The sequence below is a fragment of the Melanerpes formicivorus genome, unplaced genomic scaffold, assembly GCF_026170545.1.
Source record: "Melanerpes formicivorus ecotype bairdi unplaced genomic scaffold, bMelFor1.0.p_v2 SCAF_1, whole genome shotgun sequence".
NCBI lineage: Eukaryota > Metazoa > Chordata > Aves > Piciformes > Picidae > Melanerpes > Melanerpes formicivorus.
Genome location: NW_027142353.1, coordinates 22,639,277 through 22,659,803, shown reverse-complemented (window position 1 = coordinate 22,659,803; position 20,527 = coordinate 22,639,277). Strand labels below are relative to the sequence as shown.

Below are 20,527 nucleotides of genomic sequence, written 5' to 3'. Positions count from 1 at the left end.
TCTGTGAAGTTTGCTTGCTGGCTTGTTTTTATCAGTTTATTGAGGGCTGAAACCAGTCCCCCAGACAGGAGTCTAGGGGTGGTAAGCTGGAGTCGGGTGACATCAGCAGCCCAGCTAAAGTGTACATGTACACTAATGCACATAGCATGGGTAACAAGCAAGAGGAGCTGGAAGCCTTGTTGCAGCAGGAAAGTTACGATGTAGTTGCCATCACAGACTGGTGGGACGACTCACATGACTGGAGCGCTGCAATTGATGGCTACAGGCTCTTTAGGAGAGACAGGTGAGGGAGAAGGGGTGGAGGGGTGGCCCTGCACATCAGGGAGACTCTAGATGTCATGGAACTAGAGATCAAGGATGATCAAGTTGAGTGCCTGTGGGTGAGAATTAGAGGGAAGGTCAATAAGGCAGACATTCTTGTTGGAGTCTGTTATAGACCACCCAACCAGAATGAAGAGGTTGATGAATTATTCTATAGGCAGCTAGAGGCTGTCTCAAGATCACCAGACCTTGTTCTTATGGGTGACTTTAACCTGCCTGGGAACTTAACACAGCAGAGAGAAGGCAGTCTAGAAGATTCATAGAGTGTATGGAGGATAGCTTCTTATCAGAGCTGTTGTGTGAGCCTACCAGGAGTAATGCTTTGTTGACCTTCTTTTTACAAACAGAGAAAGGCTGATGGGAGATGTGGTGGTTGGAGGCTGCCTGGGGTCCAGTGACCATGAGATAATTGAGTTTTCAACATGCAGCCAAGCTAAAAGGGGCAGCAACAAAACCTCCACTCTGGACTTCCGGAGAACAGACTTCAGGTTACTTAAGGAAGTAACTCAGAAGGTAACTTGGGAAACAGCCCTTAAAAACAAAGGGGTACAGGAGGGCTGGACCTACTTCAAGGAAGAACTCTTGAAGGCTCAGGACCAGGCTATGCCAATGTGCCGGAAGATGAGCCGCCGGGGCAGACGGCCAGCCTGGATGGCAATGAACTTCTAATGGAATTAAGGGAAAAAAAGAGGGTGTATCATCTTTGGAAGGAAGGAGAGGTAACCCATGAAATGTTTGAGGATGTTGCTAGGTTATGTAGGAAAAAAATTAGAGAGGCAAAAACTCATTTAGAGCTTAGACTGGCCACTGCTGTGAAGGACAACAAAAAAATGCTTTTATAAATATATTAATGGCAAGAGGAGGGGCAAGGACAACCTCCACTCCTTAGTGAACATGGAGGGGAATATTGTAACAAAAGATGAGGGAAAGGCATTGGTACTCAACACTTCGTTTGCCTCAAATTTTAATAGCAGGATAGGTTGTCTTCCAGACAACTGGCCTCCTGAGCTGGCAGATGGAGGCAGGGAGCAGTATAGTTCCCCTGTGATCCAGGAGGAATTAGTTAGAGACCTGCTCAGCCACTTGGATCCCCACAAGTCCATGGGACGGGATGGGATCCATCCTAGGGTGCTGAGAGAGCTGGCAGATGAGCTCGCCAAGCCACTCTCCACCATTTTTCAACAGTCCTGGCTCACTGGAGAGGTCCCTGATGACTGGAAGCTGGCCAATGTGATGCCCATCCACAAGAAGGGCCAGTTGGATGAGCCAGGGAATTAGAGGCCTGTCAGCCTGACCTCAGTGCCAGGCAAGATTATGGAACAGGTCATCTTGAGTGCAATCACACAGCACCTACAGGATGGCCAAGGGATCAGGCCCAGCCAACATGGATTTAGGGTCAGGCAGGTCCTGCCTGACCAACCTGATCTCCTATGATCAGGTGACTGCCTGGTGGATGTGTGAAAGGCTGTGGATGTACTCTACCTAGACTTCAGGAAGGCCTTTGACACCATCCCCCACAGTAAACTCCTGGCCAAGCTGTCATCCTGTGGCTTGGACAGCAGCACTCTGTGCTGGGTTAGGAACTGGCTGGAGGGCTGTGCCCAGAGAGTGATGGTGAATGGTGCCACATCCAGCTGGCAGCCAGTCACTAGTGGTGTGCCCCAGGGATCAGTGCTGGGCCCCATCCTATTCCTTATCTTTATTGATGATCTGGATCATCAGTAAAGTTGCAGATGACACCCAGCTGGGGTCAGGAGTTGATCTGTTAGAGGGTAGAGAGGCTTTGCAGAGGGACCTTGACAGGCTGGACAGATGGGCAGAATCCAAGGGCATGAGATTTAACACATCCAAGTGCTGGGTTCTGCACATTGGCCACAGCAAGCCCATGCAGTGCTACAGGCTGGGGTCAGAGTGGCTGGAGAGCAGCCAGGCTGAAAGGGAGCTGGGGGTGCTGGTTGATAGTAGGCTGAACATGAGCCAGCAGTGTGCTCAGGTGGCCAAGAAGGGTAATGGCATCCTGGCCTGTATCAGGAACAGTGTGGCCAGCAGGAGCAGGGAGGTCATTCTGCCCCTTTACTCAGCACTGGTTAGGCCACACCTTGAGTCCTGTGTCCAGTTCTGGGCCCCTCAGTTTAGGAAGGATGTTGACTTGCTGGAGCGTGTCCAGAGAAGGGCAACAAAGCTGATGAGGGGTTTGGAGCACAAGCCCTACGAGGAGAGGCTGAGGGAGCTGGGGTTGCTTAGCCTGGCGAAGTGGACACTCAGGGGAGACCTTCTTGCTGTGTACAACTCCCTGAAGGGAGGTTGTAGCCAGGTGGGGGTTGGTCTCTTGTTCCAGGCAACCAGCACCAGAACAAGAGGACGCAGTCTCAAGCTACACCAGGGAAGGTTTAGGCTGGAGGTGAGGAAGAAGAAATTCTTCACAGAAAGAGTCATTTGCCATTGGAATGTGCTGCCCAGGGAGGTGGTGGAGTCACCATCACTGGAGGTGTTTAGGAAGATACTGGATGGGGTGCTTGGTGCCATGGTTTAGTTGATTAGACAGTGTTGGATGTGAGATTGGACTTGATGATCTCAAAGGTCTTTCCCAACCTGCTGAATTCTATCCTATTCTATTCTATTATAAATTCTGAGCAGGGAGGGGGTTTGGGGCTTTTTTGTTTGCTTGTTTGGTTTTTGTCTGTTTTGCTGTGGTTTTGTCCCCCCTCCACCCCCCCATTTTCCCTTAGTATCCCTCTGGTAGGATTTTGTTGTTGCTATTTTTCTGTGGGTGTTTGTATTTGTTTTTTAACACACTTTCTTTTCCTGGGTTTCAAAATTCATCCATCGAAAGCTGAGGATGGAGAGATGAGCAGGACTGTAGGCAAAGCTGCTGAAAAACATGTTGCATTGACATGGTTGGCACACATCCATCCCAGCATATGCTGCCTCCAGTGTTTCCAGCGCCTCAGTGCAGTCTTTCTCATTCGCTCCCCATTCAGAAGCAAACTCATTTATCCTGATTAATTTTTTGTTGTTGTTGTTGTTCCAGGGCATTTGCATGTTAAAGGAAGTAAAGAAAAGATGTCCAAGTCATTAAAAAACTACATAACAATTAAGGTAATCTGTTTCTGTGAACTGAAGCAATGTATGTTTGTAACATGTAAATATTAATGACAGCCCTCTTTCGAGAAAGCATCAGAGTGCCTGCTTACACTTCAGCAGCAGACCTGAAGCTGGGTGTTTCTCTACTGCTGGTACACGTGTTATTCTTAATCAGGGTGTAGGAAACCTGCTTGGAGTCAAAAGTTTGCTTGCAACATGGGTTTTGCTGAGGGTGTTCATAGGGACCACATTTCTGCCCAGTACAAGACTTCTGCTTTATGGATTTTTGGTTAGACTTCGATCTCGGGCTCTTTTCTAACCGAAATGATTTGGTTCTGTAGTGATGGATTTTTATTCCTCTGTCTTCTCTTACTAGTGTATGTGGGTTTGGGACTTAGAAGAGAGTGGATATTTTTTGTTGTTCTGCTTTAGATAAAGTGGGACATAGCATCAGTGGTTTTGTCAGAAAGCTGTTGGGTGTCCTGCAACTGCACTGTGTCAGCAGTCTATCATATTCTTCTTTATTTTTATATGGCAGCCTTGCTGATACACAGAGAGCTTTGTCTTTTGGTACCCCTAAACCACATGGATATGTCCTGTTTTACTGTGTCCTAAAGGTTTTGGTGTAGCCCAGAGCAGGGTCTCTATGCAAGGCATGTCTGATACGGCTGTACTTGGTGCTAGGGTGGCTCCTGTGATGGCTGACAGCTATTGCTAAGAAATGGGTAATTTCCTTCCTTTAGAGAGAGATTGAGAAGCTGTTTCAGCACATATGTTCCGCTTTGCCCTCTCAGAAGACTTAATTAAAATCTCTGTAAAAAGCAGTTCAATATGAGCTGCTTTATTCTTAATTCTCCTGATGCTGTCTGGGTACAGTTAAGCCCTGTCTCCTCCAGGAGAATTACCTGTAGCTCACAATTTGGACAGAAAGTTTTGAGCCTCAGTCAGACATGGAGAGGGTGAAGAAATGACCATGAATGCAATGTATGCAGTTAAAAATGTCATATGGAAATGTTCCCCCCTGTGTCTGTGATGAGACTTACTCATGTTCTGAAAACAAAAACTTCAAGCCCTTCACTTTGTGGGTCTCCCCTTCAAATTTCTTTAGCCCTTAGACACTGCTAGCAGCTAACCCTTCCCTATAGGCAATTTTTAGTTGAGCAAATCAAATTTCTTTCCGTACAGCCTTCCTGTGTCTTGAAGATTAAGCCCTGCATGGAAGTTCTTATGCCTGCTCTGAAAGAGTAATGCATCCAGGGCCTTCTCGTGGTCCTGCCAGTGGCCACCTGCATTCCAGGCCATCACCTGAACATGGCTGTCCTGCACCCTCTGTGCTCTGTTCCCTGTTTTCCCTCCCCCTTGTCCCCTTCTCCCAGTGTTTGTTGGTTTTTTTTTAATAAATAGCTAGTAATTCTAACCCATAAGCCTAGCACATTGCAGTAATGCATGGCTGAGAAACCTGCTTTGAAAGAGCTGTGATACTTCATCTTTCCTCTGTTTTTAATGAAATGCAGAATTGTTTTTTTCCCGGTTTGGATGGACTTTCTGAGATTTATTTCTGCCCTTCATTCATCTTTTGCTTTACCCCTGTATGTTAGTGTAAGGCTTTTGAGTACATTGGGTGCACTCAGTTTATTTTAAAAATAAGCCAACACAAACAATGCCAAACCACCAGCAAAAGCCCCGCTCACCAAACCAAACAGGATCACTGCCTGTTTCTTGGTTTAGTTTGCCCTGATTGCCTGAGCTATTTCTGTTTTCACCTGAGACAGCACATTGCTGATACTCTGCTCCCTTCAGTGTTCAGACTGATTTATTCTGATAGCAGAAGCTAAATTTCAAAATGTGCAGCTTTAAGCAAATGGCACTTTGCAGATTTTCTCACTTAGGCTGATTTCTTACAATAGTTTTTTTCAGTGGCACTTTGAATGTTACAAACTTACCATCACCAATTTGCAAATTGAAAATAAAAAGAGGCAAGCATGCAGCACTGCCAGTCAGTCTGCTAGAGTGTGGACACTGCTGAGAGCAGAGCTGGGACTGATTGAATGTTTTATCAGCATTCCTTCCTAGCATTGAAAGAGCTCTTTATAATATGCTTCTAAACTAATTGTGCCAGTAATAATGGTAATTTGCTATTTACTGTAGTAAATTATTTGTAAAGCTAGAAAATTATTAGGGTGAAATTAATGAGGTTTCATAATGAATGCAGATATATTCTAACTATTAAAAAACTATTTTTATTCACTTCCTGTTTTCCATCACACATAGGATTGTTCTGATTGGAAAAGACCTCCAAGATCGTTGAGGCCAACCATTGACCACGTCCCTAAGCACCACATCCACACATTTCTCAAACACCTCCAGGGATGGGGACTCCACCACCCACCCTGGGCAGCCCGCTCTGATGCCTGACCACTCCCCTAGGAGAGAAATCCTTCCTGACATCCAACCTGAACCTCCCCTGCACAACCCCAGCCCACAGTTCTGGGCCTCTCAGTTTAGGAAGGATGTTGACTTGCTGGAGCGTGTCCACAGAAGGGCAACAAAATTTGTGAGGGGCTTGGAACACAAGCCCTGTGAGGAGAGACTGAGGGAGCTGGGGTTGCTTAGCCTGGAGAAGAGGAGACTTAGGGGTGACCTTATTGCTCTCTACAACTACCTTAAGGGAGGTTGTAGACAGGTGGAGGTTGGTCTCTTCTCCCAGGCCACCAGCACCTGAACAAGAGGACACAGTCTCAGGCTGTGCCAGGGGAGGTTTAGGCTGGAGGTTAGGAGGAAGTTTTACACAGCGAGAGTGATTGCCCGTTGGAATGGGCTGCCTGAGGAGGTGGTGGAGTCACCATCACTGGAGGTGTTCAGGAGGAGACTTGACAGGGTGCTTGGTGCCATGGTTTAGTTGATTAGGTGGTGTTCAATAATAGGTTGGGCACGATGATCTTGAATTGAGTTTGATTTAGTTTAGACTTTAAACCAGTGCTGTATTTTAAAGTTTCATGCCCATCTTAAGCTACAAAAAATGGGTTATTTGTCATGTTACTTTGTCTGAAACATGCTGTGAAACTAGTGTAAGGGAGTGGAACAACTCCTGAAGAAATCTTTTGAAGTAATGCTAAAGCTCTCTACTTTTGTGGGTGGATTTCAGGATTTCCTGAAGAAGTCTTCATCGGATGAATTCAGGATGTTTTGTTTGCGCAGCAGATACAGCTCAGGTAAGGCAAATAAACCCTAGTTTAAAGATTCACAGATTGCATCAGGTTGGAAGGGACCTACAAAGATCATCTTGTCCAACCCCTCTGTAGTGAGCAGGGACACCTCCAACTAGATGAGGCTGCCCAGGGCCACATCAGGTCTGATCTTGCATGTCTCCAGGGACCAGGCCTCAACCATATCCCTGGGCAACCTATTCCGGTATTTTACCACTCTCTTTGTTAAGAACTTCTTCCTTATGTCCAGCCTAAATGTATCCTTGTCCTGTTTGGAACCACTGCCCCTGATCCAGTCACTGCAAGCCCTTCTTTACAGTCCCTCGTAGACTTCCTGTAGGTCCCCTTCAGATAGTGAAATGTAGTAAGTTCTTCCTGCAGCCTTCTCTTCTCAGGCTGAACAGCCCCAATTCTTTCAGCCTGTCTTTGTAGGAAGGTACTCCAGCCCTCTGATCATCTTTGTAGCCTTCCTCTAGGTCCACTCCAGCAGGTCTATGTCCCTGTAGTGTTGAGGTTTCTGTAGCTGGACACAGTACTTCAGGTGAGGTCCCACCAGAGCTGAGTGGCAGAATAACCTCTCTCGATATGCTGGACATGCTTCTTTTGATGCAGCCCGGTGTGGTGGGTTGACGTTTCCCATCAGTATTAACTTAGCATGACTAACTCAGTTGGAAGCAAATGAAAGCTGTATTTACAAGCAAAAACTACACTCTGCAATGGAATGCAATGAATATGTACAAAATCTACAGCATTTACAATATTATACAGGTATTTACAATTGGCAAACAACATAGAAACCTCCCTGGCTCTCCTCTGGTTCCCCCAGAGACCAGGGGAGCTGCTCCACTGCCCCCTCCCAACCTCTTCCCTCACTGTACCAGAAGAAAAGAGGAGTTGAGAGGAAGGAATGTTAGTTCATATCTTCAAGGCCAGCTAGAAGAGATACTGTCTCTGAAACAGAAGCAGAACAGCCAAGCCAGAGAAAAGAAAAAGCATGGGAAGGGAAATGTGAAAGATTGTTACGGTACAGCTTCTGTAGCCCAGACTTTGTCCAATGAATTTGTTTAGAATAATCTTCTGTTTTCCTTTTAACACCTGTTTTTTCTACTTTTCTGCTCAACGTCTGCAGCTAAATTTTAAAGGCATAGCCTAAACCTGCCACGCCCAGGATGCCATTGGCCTTCCAGGCTGCAAGTGCACACTGTTGGCTCATGTCCAGCTTCTCATCCACCAGTACCCCCAAGTCTTTTTCTGCAGGGCTGCTCTCATCCCCCAGCCTGTGTTGATATCTAGAATTGCCCTGACATACATGCAGGACCTTGCACTTTGCCTTGTTGAACTTCATAAGATTCTCCTCAGCCTACTTTCCCAGCCTATCCAGGTCCCTGTGAATGGCATCCTATCCTGCAGTCTTATCACCCACACCACTCAGCTTGGTATCACCTGCAAACTTGCTGAGGGTGCACGCAGTCTCACTGTCTGCATCACCGATGAAGATGCTGAACAGCTCTGGTCCCAGTATGTCCCCTTGTGGGATACCACTTGTCACCATCTGGACATTGAGCCTTTTATTTGCTAGTTGGTGTACCTGTAGAAACCCTTTTTATTATTCTTTGCATCCCTTGCCAGGTTCAGCTCTAGCTGTGCCTTGGCCTTCCTGATCTCATCTCCACACAACAGGGCAGTGTCCCTATACTCCTCCCACATTACCTCTCTCTGCTTCTACTGCTTGTGCAGTTCTTTTTTGCTCTTTATTTTGACCAGCAGGTCTCTATTTAGCCATGCTGGTGTCTTCCCTTACTTACCTGATTTCTTACACATGGGGATCAAGAACTCTCGCACTCTAAGAACAGTGTCTTTAAAGATCTGCCAGGTCTGCTCTGCTTCCTTGGCCCTGAGAATCCTTTCCCATGGGGTTGAGATATGAATGGCTTTCCACACATGCTTCCCAAGCCAGTAATGCAGAGGTATGGTGGTGGAGTGGGCTCTCCTTGTGCTACCTTGCAGTTACCCTCCAGTGGCTGCAAGGGTTGGTGATGCGCTGTGGGGCTGCTCTCCAGCTGTCCCTTAGAAAAGCATCTTTACCAAATGTAGTGTGTAACCATTCATCTAAATGTCTTCCTGAGCTGCAGCTAATTGTGACTCTCAGATAATTGCACTTGCAATTAATGAGTTACCTCCATCTCTACTTTGCATTTATTGCATTTGTTTGTATTTCAATCACAATCAGCTGTTTTAAGAGACATACCTAGGTAGAGCTTTGCCATATATTCCTGTAGGGTATGACAAGGGCTTGCTAATAACTTCTTATCTTCCTGCTGTGTTATCATTTTTTGTCCCATGGAGTTACTGAGTGTTCAGGCAGTTCTGTGGTACAGTGCAGCTTGCTTACCCCAGCACTTGATAACCTAATGATCATCTTAGTCTGGCAAACACGGCTGGTGGGAAGAGGCGTGGGAGATTTTGTCAGCTTCCTTGTCCATGCCGTGTTTCCAGAAGACAGACGCTTCTTTGAACTACTTTGTGCACACATAAATGGTTCTTGGGCTGCAGCTGGGGACACTTGGAAGTCTTGAACAAATATGTATTTAAAAAAAAAAGAACTAAAAAGGCTAATACCTACACCACTATCCTATATATGAGCTTCAGCAAGCAAGGCCGAGTGCCAGGTCCTGCACGTTGGCCGCAGCAACCCCAAGCAATGCTACAGGCTTGGAGAAGTGTGGCTGGAAAGCTGTCTGGCAGAAAGGGACCTGGAGGTTTTGATTAGCAAATGTCTGAATATGAGCCAGCAGTTTGCCCAGGTGGCTAAGAAAGCCAATTGCATCCTGGCTTGTATCAGAAATGCTGTGTCCAGCAGGAGTAAGGACGTGATTGTTCCCTTGTACTCAGATCTAGTGAGGCCACACCTTGAGTATTGTGTTCAGTTTTGGGCACCTCAATACAGGACTCCTCTGGAGTGAGTGCAGAGGAGGGCAACGAAGGTGGTGAAGGGCCTGGAGAATAAATCTTATCAAGAGTGACTAAGGAAGCTGGGGCTGTTTAGTTTGGAGAAGAGGAGGCTGAGGGGAGACCTCATTGCTCTCTACAACTACCTGAAAGGATGTTGTGGAGAGGTTGGTGCTGGTCTCTTGTATTGCTAATTACCTGTGAGAACAAGAGGGAACGGCCTCAAACTGCAGCAGGGTAGGTTTAGACTGGACATCAGGAAAAAAATTTCACAGGAAGAGTGGTCAGGCATTGGAATGTGCTGCCCAGGGAGGTTGTTGAGTCACCAACACTGGATGTGTTTAAAGGTCATTTGTATGTGGTGCTTGGGGATATGGTTTAGGGGTGAGCTTTGTAAAGTAGGGTCAATAGTTGGACTTGATGATCCTGGGGGTCTTTTCCAACCTGAATGTTTCTGTGATTCTATGATATTTGTCCTGCAAACAAAAGCTGACTGGACAGCAATTTTTGAGTTCCCTTGAGGCAAGGAGCTACACTGCCTGCAGGTCAGTTGGCTGCATTGTAAACCTCTGCAAGAAGGATGTGACTTTTTTTTTTAAGTTCTAGGTTTAACACCTGCCTCTGATAAAAACAGAGGGCTACCTGTGCCTATATAGGTAGGTTTGATGAAAGGATATGGTGGTGGTACGTCAGAGTGTGGTTATTTGTTGTCCGGTTAAAGAGTTAGAGCCAGGTATTTACTGTGTAGCCTGGCAGTTCAGATAGCTGCTATCAATTCCCTTTAGACCAAAGATAACTGTACTGCCCTCCACATCTTGCTGTTTCCTAAATATTTTTATAAGTGAGACACTTAGCACATTCTCTTTGTTCCTAAAAAGAATTTCATAGCTTAAACCTGTTAGTGATGGTTCCCACCATCCCTGCTTGTGACGAAGAGCCGTATGTACTTGCTTAAATCCAGGTTTGGGGATTGGGTGATGTTACCATGCTTGTTGGAGAAAGCCTGTAAAAGATCTTCATAGGCAGACAAATGAGGGCAGTGTCTGACAGTTGGGAATGTGGCTCATGCTTGGTGCTCCATTTTATGCAGATCTTGGGTGTGGAATGGGCCTTTTTTGTGGTCTGGGCCTATGTGCATGCTGATAGGCACTTGGGGAGAAGCACGACTACAAATTACTCCAACCACAGATGGGCAAGGACTGGAGGGCCATGTCCAGGGAAGTACATGTGTTTTGTGCTAGTGGAGGCCTCCTCCCATGATGACCATGGTCAAAGAGAGGGTAAAGCTCGATGCCTTACTCATAAGGAGGAGGAGAAAATTCAGAAGGAAGGGACTTTGATGCAGGACATCACTCTTCCACAGTTTTTGCAGAGAGCCCCTCAGCTCTGTTGCCCGTTCTACCTGCTCAAGCTGGTGGGGCAAAGGTGGTGGCAGTGGTGGTGATCCAGGCCTTATGCTTTGGCTGATGCCTCTGACTGTCCTCTTCTTGACCTGAATCACCACCTTTCAGTGCAGCTGGGGCTGCTGGGTAAAGGTCTTTCATAGATGCCATATGTAACAACATGGTGCCCCAACAGCAATATGCCTGCCAGGCTACTTCTGGGTGCAGCTTAAAAGGAGAGATGCTGCCTCTGAAGGCCTGTGGGACCCCATTGTGAGGTACCACTTCTCCTCTTGCATCTCCTCAGCAGTGGCTTTGTTTTATGCAGTTAGACTGATGGTCTGCAAGCCCGCTGCAGGCAGTGGGGTTTTGTTCCCACAAAACTTTCCTGCTCACCAGAACCACTCCAATGGTTTTGTGAACCTGGGTGAGCTGTAAGGTTTTGGTGTCTCTGATCTTTAGTTATCTGTTGGGTCTAAGTATATGTTCTGTGACTTGGTGATGCCCTCAGTGGCAAAGAATAGAAGGAGGAGGGAGTACGGTGAAGGTTTATAGAGCGGGGCTTGCATGTGTAATGCTGTGGGTTTGCAGTGCCTGCAGGCGGTAGTTCAGGAGAATGCTGTGATCTGGGGAAGAAGAATGGCTTTAATCAAAGCAGGCTTCATGGGGATAAACTTTCATCAAGTATTCTCATGGAGTTCCTGTAACCAGGGTAATCAGTGGAATAATCTTAGTGGATATAAATGATCTCTTTTGATATTTCACTGTTTTCTGAAAGTCTGTACGTGGGTCTTTTAAGTTTTACTCATCTTTTAAATTTAAAACCAGTGTTCATCAGGCAGTAACACAGATTTTTAATTACACAGAAATGGAAAATCTGGCAAATACAGGTTCAGATTTGTGCCTTAGTTACACTGGGTTAAAGCCTACAGAATGTCTGTTAAAACAGTTAGGCTTCTTTGGGATTTAGGCTAATGGGGCCAAGATCAGGTTTTACATCTGGCTGCTCTGTTCCTGCCCTCTGAGATCTGTCCCCTTGCTCAGACTGCCTGCTTTAAAGAGCCATGTCTGGGCAGTGTTACCGCACAGTTGGCTGTAACATGTAGGAGCCAGGGTGAGATTACTGTGGAAGCTACAGGCCAGGCTCAGTGCTGAAGAGGTTCGGAATGTGTTGCAGGTTATAGTTTGTATGTACCTTAGCACAGAGGTCAGGCATAAAACAGTGAAGCAATGCTGCACTGGCTGTGAATGGGGCTTTGATTCAGGTAAGCAACTTCGTAATGTTGTGGGAAGGAATGTGTTTAAAATTAGGCCTGGCCTTGGTGGACACAACCTGCACCACAGTCAGGTGAGCTGTCTTGTGTGGGGTCCAAGTACTCTTCTACAGAAAATTGTGTGTTATTGGAGGTCCCAGTTGACTGGTGGGTAGCTAATGCGACACCCATCTACAAGAAGGGCCAAAAGGATGATCCAGAGAGCTACAGGCCTGCAAGGCCTTGGTTCCAGGAAAGGTTATGGAGCAGGTCATCATGAGTGATATCACATGGCACATACAAGACAACCAGGTGATGAGGCCCAGTCAGCATGGATTTATCAAAGGCAGGTCCAGTCTTACTAATCTGATCTTCTACAACACGTGACCTGCCTCGTGCATGAGGGAAGGGCTGTGGACATTGTCTACCTGGACTTTAGTAAAGCCTTTGACACTGTGTCCCCCAGCATTCTCCTTCAGAATCTCATGGTACAAGGCTTGCACAAGTGCACTCTGAATGGGATGGATGGATGGGCCCAAAGAGTGGTGGTGAGTGGAGTTAAATCTGGCTGGTGCCCAGTCACTGGTGGTGTTTCCCAGGGTTAAATGCTGGGATCTGACCTCTGAAATACCTTTATTAACGACCTGGAGAAAGGGACTGAATGCACCCTCAGTAAGTCTGCAGATGACACCAAGGGTGGGTGTGTGGATCTGCTAGAGGGTAGGAAAGCTTTTACAGCGAGATCAAGACAAGTTATGTCATTGGGCCAAGGCTGATTGTATGAAGTTCAATAAGGTAGTAGTGCCAAATTCTGAGCCTGGGTCACACCAACCCCATGGAAAGCTACAAACATGGGGATGTATGGCTGGAAAACTGCAACTTGGAGAGGGACCTGCGGGTCTTGGTTGATAGTTGACTGAACATGAATCAGCAGCATGCCCAGGTGATTAAGAAAGCCAGTGGCATCCTGGCTTGTATTAGAAATGCTGTGTCCACCAGGACAGTGTTCAGTTCTGGGTCTCTCTGTATAGGAAGGATATTGAGATGCTGGAGTGTGTCCAGAGAAAGGTAGAGAGGCTGGTGAAGGGCCTGGAGCACATGACCTACAAGGAACAAGCCTCTTCTCCTTGATGACAAGTGACAGGACCAGAGAAAATGTGCATAAGGTGTGCCAGGGGAAATGGTTTAGGCTGGATATTAGGAAATATTTTTTCACTGAAAGGGTTATCAAGCATTGGAATGGTCTCCCCAGGGCAGTGGTGGAGTCACCATCCCTGGGGGTGTTCAAGCAGCATGTGGATGTGGCACTTAGGGATATGGTTTAGTGCTGGGTCGAGGGTTGGACTGGATGATCTTTGTGGTCTCTTCCAACCATGTATATTCTGTGAAGTGAAAAAATTGCTTCTTATGGCAGCTCACAGTAAAATGACAGGGAGCTAGTTCAGCACCTGCACTTCTGAGGATGTAGGAAAGGCGAGAGGAACCTGTTTAACCCTAAGCCAGTAGAAGTGGACAATGATAGTTTCCAAAACCAATTGCTTGCCAAAGTGAAAGTCCCACTGAATGCAGTGTCTGTCTGTGTGCCATGTTAGTGGAGGGAGCTAATGCAGTCTTTCTGGTTGGTGAAAGAGAAGTACTGTACCTCTTTGTCATAACCCCCAGGTTTTTTTTTCCTTAGCAGTAGAATTTAGTGACAAGAGCATGGATGATGCAAAACACCTTCTTCAGGCAATCTCCTCATTTATTAGAGATGCAAATGCTTATATAAAAGGAGAGCTGCTATGTGACCCTGTTAGAGAAGACATACTGTGGGAAAGGTAAGTACATCTCCTGTATTTTAAAGATTGTGATTGCTTGAGCAATAGTTTGCCAACAGGCTCAGAGGGCTGAACATTGTAGAGATCTGTTTAAGGAGGAGAATATGGAAGCAATTGTTCCTGTCAGGCTTCACCAAAGGCAGCTTTTTTTCCCTCCTTTTTGTAGGCAGTCTGCTACATTTAGTTCATTGTATTTTTTAAATCCTTGTTATTTATGGAATTGTAGAGCTGTTCTGGTTGGAAACTTCTGGTCACTTGAATGTGTCCAGAGAAGGGCAACAAGGCTGGTGAGAGGCTTTGAGCACAAGCCCTTTGAGGAGAGGCTGAGGGAGCTGGGATTGTTTAGCCTGGAGAAGAGGAGGCTCAGGGGAGACCTCATTGCTCTCTACAACTACCTGAAGGGAGGTTGTAGCCAGGAAGGGGTTGGTCTCTTCTCTCTAGCAACCAGCACCAGAAGAGGACAGAGTCTCCAGCTGCGCCAGGGGGAAGTTTAGGCTTGAGGTGAGGAGAAAGTTCTTCACTGAGAGAGTTCTTAGCCATTGGAATGGGCTGCCCAGGGAGGTGGTGGAGTCACCATCCATGGAGGTGTTCAAGAGGGGATTGGATGTGGCACTTGGTGCCATGGTCTAGTCATGAGGTCTGTGGTGACAGGTTGGACTTGATGATCTTTGAGGTCTCTTCCAGCCTTGGTGATACTGTGAAAAGATTGAGTTCACCAAGTTAGTACAGCATGTCTGTACTCACATAGGCATCTTCCCCTCCTGAAGGGGTGAAGCTGTGACCGAAGTTGTGAGGCTGTCCAGTTCATAAGTAGAACTGTGCATTAGCAAGTGAAGAAGAAAGAGGACAACTGGAAATTAATACACTTTTGGCCATGTGAGCATGTAGTCAAGCTGGCTGGCATTGTGGCATGCAGCAGAGGACAGAAGGGATTACTAAGAAATTGGCAAGGGGCAGAGATGTCATAGGGAAAGAAGAAATTAGAATAGAATAGAATAGAATAGAATAAACCAGGTTGGAAGAGACCTTCAAGATCATCACGTCCAACCTATCACCCAACACCACCTAATCAACTAACCCATGCAACCAAGCACCCTGTCAAGTCTCCTCCTGAACACCTCCAGTGACGGCGACTCCACCACCTCCCCGGGCAGCCCATTCCAATGGGCAATCACTCTCTCTGTGTAAAACTTCCTCCTGACCTCCAGCCTGAACTTCCCCTGGTGCAGCCTGAGACTGTGTCCTCTTGTTCTGGTGCTGGCTGCCTGGGAGAAGAGACCAACCTCTGCCTGTCTACAACCCCCCTTCCGGTAGTTGTAGAGAGCAATAAGGTCACCCCTGAGTCTCCTCCTCTCCAGGCTAAGCAGCCCCAGCTCCCTCAGTCTCTCCTCATAGGGCTTGTGTTCCAAGCCTCTCACCAACTTCGTTGCCCTTCTCTGGACTCATTCCAGTAAGTCAACATCCTTCCTAAACTGAGGGGCCCAGAACTGGACACAGGACTCGAGGTGTGGCCTAACCAGTGCAGTGTACAGGGGCAGAATGACCTCCCTGCTCCTGCTGGCCACACTGTTCTTTTATAGTTGTTGTGGCCCTGACAGTGACAAGAAGAATCTTTGGAATCTATTAGGAAACTCAGGTCATCATCCAGGAGAGAAAGGCTCTCTGTCATTGGGTGCAAAGCTGAGAAGATGAGCACAATGTTCTGGAGTCAGCGTAGGAGGGGTGTTGAGCATCCTGAAGCATGTGTATGCAGGCAGCTCCAGGACATGGGATCAGAGGAGGAATGGCCTGTGCTGTAGAAGTGAGAGGCAACTTCCTTGTGGTGTGAGCATCTTGCTATCAGGGAGCTTGTGGCTGCACCAAATAAGGCTTGCAAGGGGCACTGGAGTGTGTTATGAGGAAGTTGGGCTGCTTTTGCCAAATGCCACAACTGGTTAATATAAGTCCCTCAGCAGGAGGCTGCAGGAGACCTGTTGGTGAGAGATAAGACTGAGAGACATGAAGCTTGTGGGAAGTTGAAATGGATTGTCAGTAGGGGACATGTGGGAGGGCACTTGTGTATCAGTAGATGTGAAAACAACCAAAATGAAACAGAGCTCTTAATTAGGGAAATGGTAGATATTCAGCAGAATGGAGGAAGCTTGGAGGGAGCAGTGTTGGGAGGACTGAGTTAGGGCAGCAGTCCTGAAGGGAGGCAGGTGTTTCAGGCAAAAGCAGTTGGATACAGGCAAAATAAGGTTCAGGAAAGCCCCAGAGGTGCTAGGATAGCTTGAGGTTCCCCAGGTAGCCCTGTGCCCTGAGCTTTATCATGAAATTACATTCTGGAGTCAGTGCTTTGGAGGTCTGCTTTGCCTGGCTGTGTACAAGAGCACACCTCCAACGGCTGTTTGCAGCTCAGGGTTTATTCCTGCTGCTGTCCTTGTCCTCCCACTCACAGTGGCTGCAGCAGGAGTGATGGTTGCTCAATGACTTTTGGCACTGTTAGGTGAACTGTCCCACCAAACCTTTCCATCTGAATGGATGCTCATGACTGGGATTGGGCTCACCCAGAAAATGAGGAAGCAGCACCTGCTTCTGAGGCAGATCCTGCCAACGGGACTCCTGGCTGACTCCAGGTCAGCTCTCTTGCCAGGCATGGGAGCGATGTGTGTGATGTGGCTTTGGAAGAGCAGTGTGCTGTTAGCATGAAAAAAAGGCTGCTGGGAAGAGCTCAGCAAAATCTTTAATGTGTTAAATATTAACCTCATTTTCCATCTGTTTTGAAATGATGAAGGCAGGCCTTGCTCTGCTGTTGTTGGCTCCTGTGATTAACCATGTATTTATTGAAGGGATGTAGCACTTTGGATTTTGACATGCATCAAGTTTTCTCTTTGGAGCTGAAAGATGTATTCTCCCTGATCGCTGCAGCACAGCCCATCTTAGGAGAGCTGGGAAGGAAATGACAGTGTCCTTTTGATGACTTCCCTCTAGCTGAATAGCTGATGAATTCAGCGTACTGCTGGCATCTTGTTTGTCTTATCTGAAACATTACTTTTTCTTCTTAAAGGCTGGCCAACACAAAAGTAACCGTGAAGGCTGCTTTTGCAGATGACTTTGACACCTCCAGGGCTGTTGCAGCAATTATGGACCTCATTCACCATGGCAACAGACAGCTTAAGGCTGTTACTAAGGTAACCCATTAGGATACAGGGATCAGAAAATGACAGCTGTCCACTGTCCTACTGTTTAATGCAGACAGATTAGTTTATTGTTCACACAAGAAACCAGCAGAAACAGAGCTCCATAAATTGTTGACCTTAATGGTGCCCATTTGTCCTGACCGTATCGCAGGAATTGTGTGGGGCTGTTGTTTTGTGCTTTGTTGTGTCCAAAAGATGTTTCTTTCCTGCTGCTTTACATTATGTATACCTAAGGTTTTTGAGAAGCCTGAAGCCATTGTGGCATGCTGCTAATTTTAATGCTGGTTTTATGTTCTTACCCTGCTTCTTTGCTTAATACTCATGCACAGAAGTCAACCTAAATTGGGAAATAGTGGTTTCCATCGGGGGCTTTGGCAGGCAGTCCCAGGCGCACCGGGCAGTTACGATTGTGAGTTCAGCTTTGGGGACCAAGTGCCTTCTGCGGTCAGCAAACTGTAATTGTGGCCTCAGCATGCCTGCATGAGTCCATCTTCAGATGGCTTTTGGCAAATTGAGACCTTGTTAAGATCTGTTGGTGCTGACACGAAGGAGGCCTCCGGTAAGGACAAGACCTGAGCTGTAAGCACAGTCTGAAGCACTTCTGGGTCTTCTCCCAACAGCTCCCTTTTCTTGCTCCGAGCGAGCAGCTCAGCCTTGTTGCTGTGCTCCTTGATTGCTTGTGTCATCACATCCACAATGTACAAGAGATGTTGGGTATGTAGTGATAACTGATTTTAAGAGAGAATTAGCCTGTAGGTTTAGAAATCCTGCCTTCTTATGGTTGTGTTTCAGCACTGGCTTTAAATTCTGTCCTTAGCTTTATCTTTATAAAACGACTCTCAGCAAATCCCTTACCTGAGCCAGTTTGCAGCAGGGATCTGTAGCAGCACTACCACTCCTCAGTACAAGTAGCCTCATTTTGCCAGCCATTGCTATTTTTCCCTGAATTCCTTCTGTCAATCCTTTTATTGAGAACTGGGGGGGTATTTGTGGGGCCATTGACAGAGATTTCTGGTTGTGCTTTTCTGGGTGCAGTGCAGCAGTCTGAGCATTACTCTTACTGACTGTGTGCTGTGGTGTTTTCCTTAAGGACTGTGAGTAAACTGACGTAAATATAACTACTCACTCCTCTCTTTAAGCTCACCATTCCCTCCTTAGTTGAAACATTCCTGTCCCTTTCCCTCAGCTTCTTCTAGCTCACATCTTTTGCACATTTTAGGTTATTTCTTATCTCAGGTCCTAATGGGGATGTTGGATAAAATCCAGTACCGCCTGCTAATTTGGTTGTGTATGTCATCACTCTTTTTTTAGGCAAGGGTTAGTCCCCTAAGTTGCTTCTCAGTCTGTCATTTAATCTTAATTTTATTTATTTTTGGTGTGTGTGAAATGAATATAGAGAAAAGAAATACAAGCAATCTTAAACCCACTCTTTTATCACTGCTGCTGGTGGTTGCTGGTGCTACTGGGGCATGACAAAATGCCCTAAGCTATCTCAAAGCAGCCTTCACGTTGTTTAAATCAATAACACACTCAAAAAGGATTTGGGGTTTTTTAATCATTTATTTTATAGGTGCCCTTGCAGCTGGGATTTTGTTCTTTTGTTTTGTTTTTATATACACAGCACTTTCATACCCAGAAGTGCTATTTTTAGGTCGCATTTACTTCACACACGTAATGCATAGCAGCTTCACACATCTCTTCTCCTTGCTCTACATGCTGGTAATAAACTCTTTCCCTCCCCCCTTTGCTTAAAGCTTTTCCCTCTGTGTTATGAGGTGCTTTTATATCTCTAAAAGCTCCCATTTGGGCAGGTGTTGCTGGTGGAGGCAGGTCTATACAATCAGTAATATTTCCCTTGTGGACTAGGCTACAGAGCGATGCTGAATTCTGTAATATGTATTGACTGGACAATCTCTTTTGAGTGTTTTTTAAACAGGATGCTGGATCTCCTAGAAGTTCTGTTGTGTATGGAAGCATTATTTCCTATATAGAAGGCTTCTTTAATGCCCTTGGGATGTCCTTTGGAGAAAGACAGGTATGAAACATCTCTTCTGCGTGCTCTGATGTGGTGGCAGCACCAGTGTTGTGTTTTATAGAATGCTTTCTAAAGGCATCAGATGTAGCAGGGTTATTTATGGCTTCAGTAAACCTTCCTGCACTGCTTGCACTTTTTGCTGTGATGTCTTAGGAGAGCATGTGAGCAGGTGGAACAAAGTGTAGGCTTTTTTCTTGGAGATACTCTTTTGTGATTTCTACAGCAATTGTGCTGTGGAAGTAGAAGTCTGAGGAATGAAACAAGAAAAAAGTTACCACTGGAAGCCTTTAAGGTGGTTCTGTTGTGTGTCTGGCTTTCCCCCTGGTTTTTCCACTCGTTTCTGATGGTTGCACCCAGGTTGACTGACAGCCGTGTGAGTATTTGTAGTTGTGACCTCACTGCATAGCAGGAGCTGAGGTCCAGCTCCTCTGCGGAAAGCCAGGGTGTGGGGAAAAGAGCTCTTCTGCCTTGAGCTGTGGTGAGGTGTGAGGAGGGGAGGGTGGTGAGGGGACTCATCATTGGAGTACCTTACATATCCTCTAGTGTTTGGCAAGGTAGGAATGAGGAGGGAACAAAAGGGAGAGAAAAGCTCAAAACAAAGCACTGCACAAGCAAGAGAGTAATAAATATGAGGCAATACTCTGATGTTAGGAAGGGGAGCATTGAAATGACACAGTGTGTTGGAGACTTAACAGGCTGTCCTGTGCTCCGTTTTGCTCAAATCTGGAGAAGAAGTTTCCACTTTCAAGAAGTGGAAAACTTTCTTTAAAGAAACTGTTCTGCAAAAATTTCTGTTGGGTATGGGGAGAAGAGGATAAAAAAATTAAGCAATGTTCTTCATCTGTTGAAAGTCAGGCAGTGTAGCAATAAATGCATTTATTTACTTTGCCTATTTGTGTATTTTTCCACAAACCAGCAGTTGGATGTGATTTGGCTTTCTGCTGCTCCTCATACCCCATGGTTTTGCGTGTTACATTTTAGTGTTGTATTAAACACTTCTATTGGTCTGTAAATTGCATGGCAAAGTAATTCCTCCTGATTCTGGCCTGTCTGTATGCAGGTGCCTGCTGCACCTTTATTTTTGCTGAAACAAGTGTCTGAACACTTCTCTCATTTGTATGCTGTGCTAGTTTCTCTGGGTCAGCAGAAGACACCGAGTGTGAGGTAGGCAGGAAGGAGTAGCACATCAGAATCTGTCCCTCTGCTCTTTCAGCTTCCATCAAATGAGTAAATCAAAATCTTCATCGTAAAGGTCTGTGGGCTGCTAGCACACACCAGGAACTAAAATGATATAGGGAGTG

At 46.3% G+C, this 20,527-nt stretch overlaps 1 protein-coding gene across 5 annotated transcripts in view; it reads left to right on the top strand.

Moving 5' to 3' along the window:
• Positions 1-20,527, top strand: part of CARS2 (cysteinyl-tRNA synthetase 2, mitochondrial) — a 54,025-nt gene that overhangs the window by 25,767 nt on the left and 7,731 nt on the right. For 3 of the 5 annotated variants that reach the window (XR_010992794.1, XM_068170707.1, XM_068170835.1), the window contains exons 9-13: positions 3,353-3,420; positions 6,551-6,617; positions 13,874-14,012; positions 17,059-17,182; positions 19,128-19,226. Coding sequence is in view for 4 of the 5 variants with exons in the window: in XM_068170707.1 (XP_068026808.1) it covers positions 3,353-3,420; positions 6,551-6,617; positions 13,874-14,012; positions 17,059-17,182; positions 19,128-19,226 (497 nt within the window). In the remaining variant the exon portion in view is untranslated. The remainder of the gene's footprint in view (positions 1-3,352; positions 3,421-6,550; positions 6,618-13,873; positions 14,013-17,058; positions 17,183-19,127; positions 19,227-20,527) is intronic. The other 2 variants (XM_068170761.1, XM_068170799.1) reach the window with 2 other exon arrangements.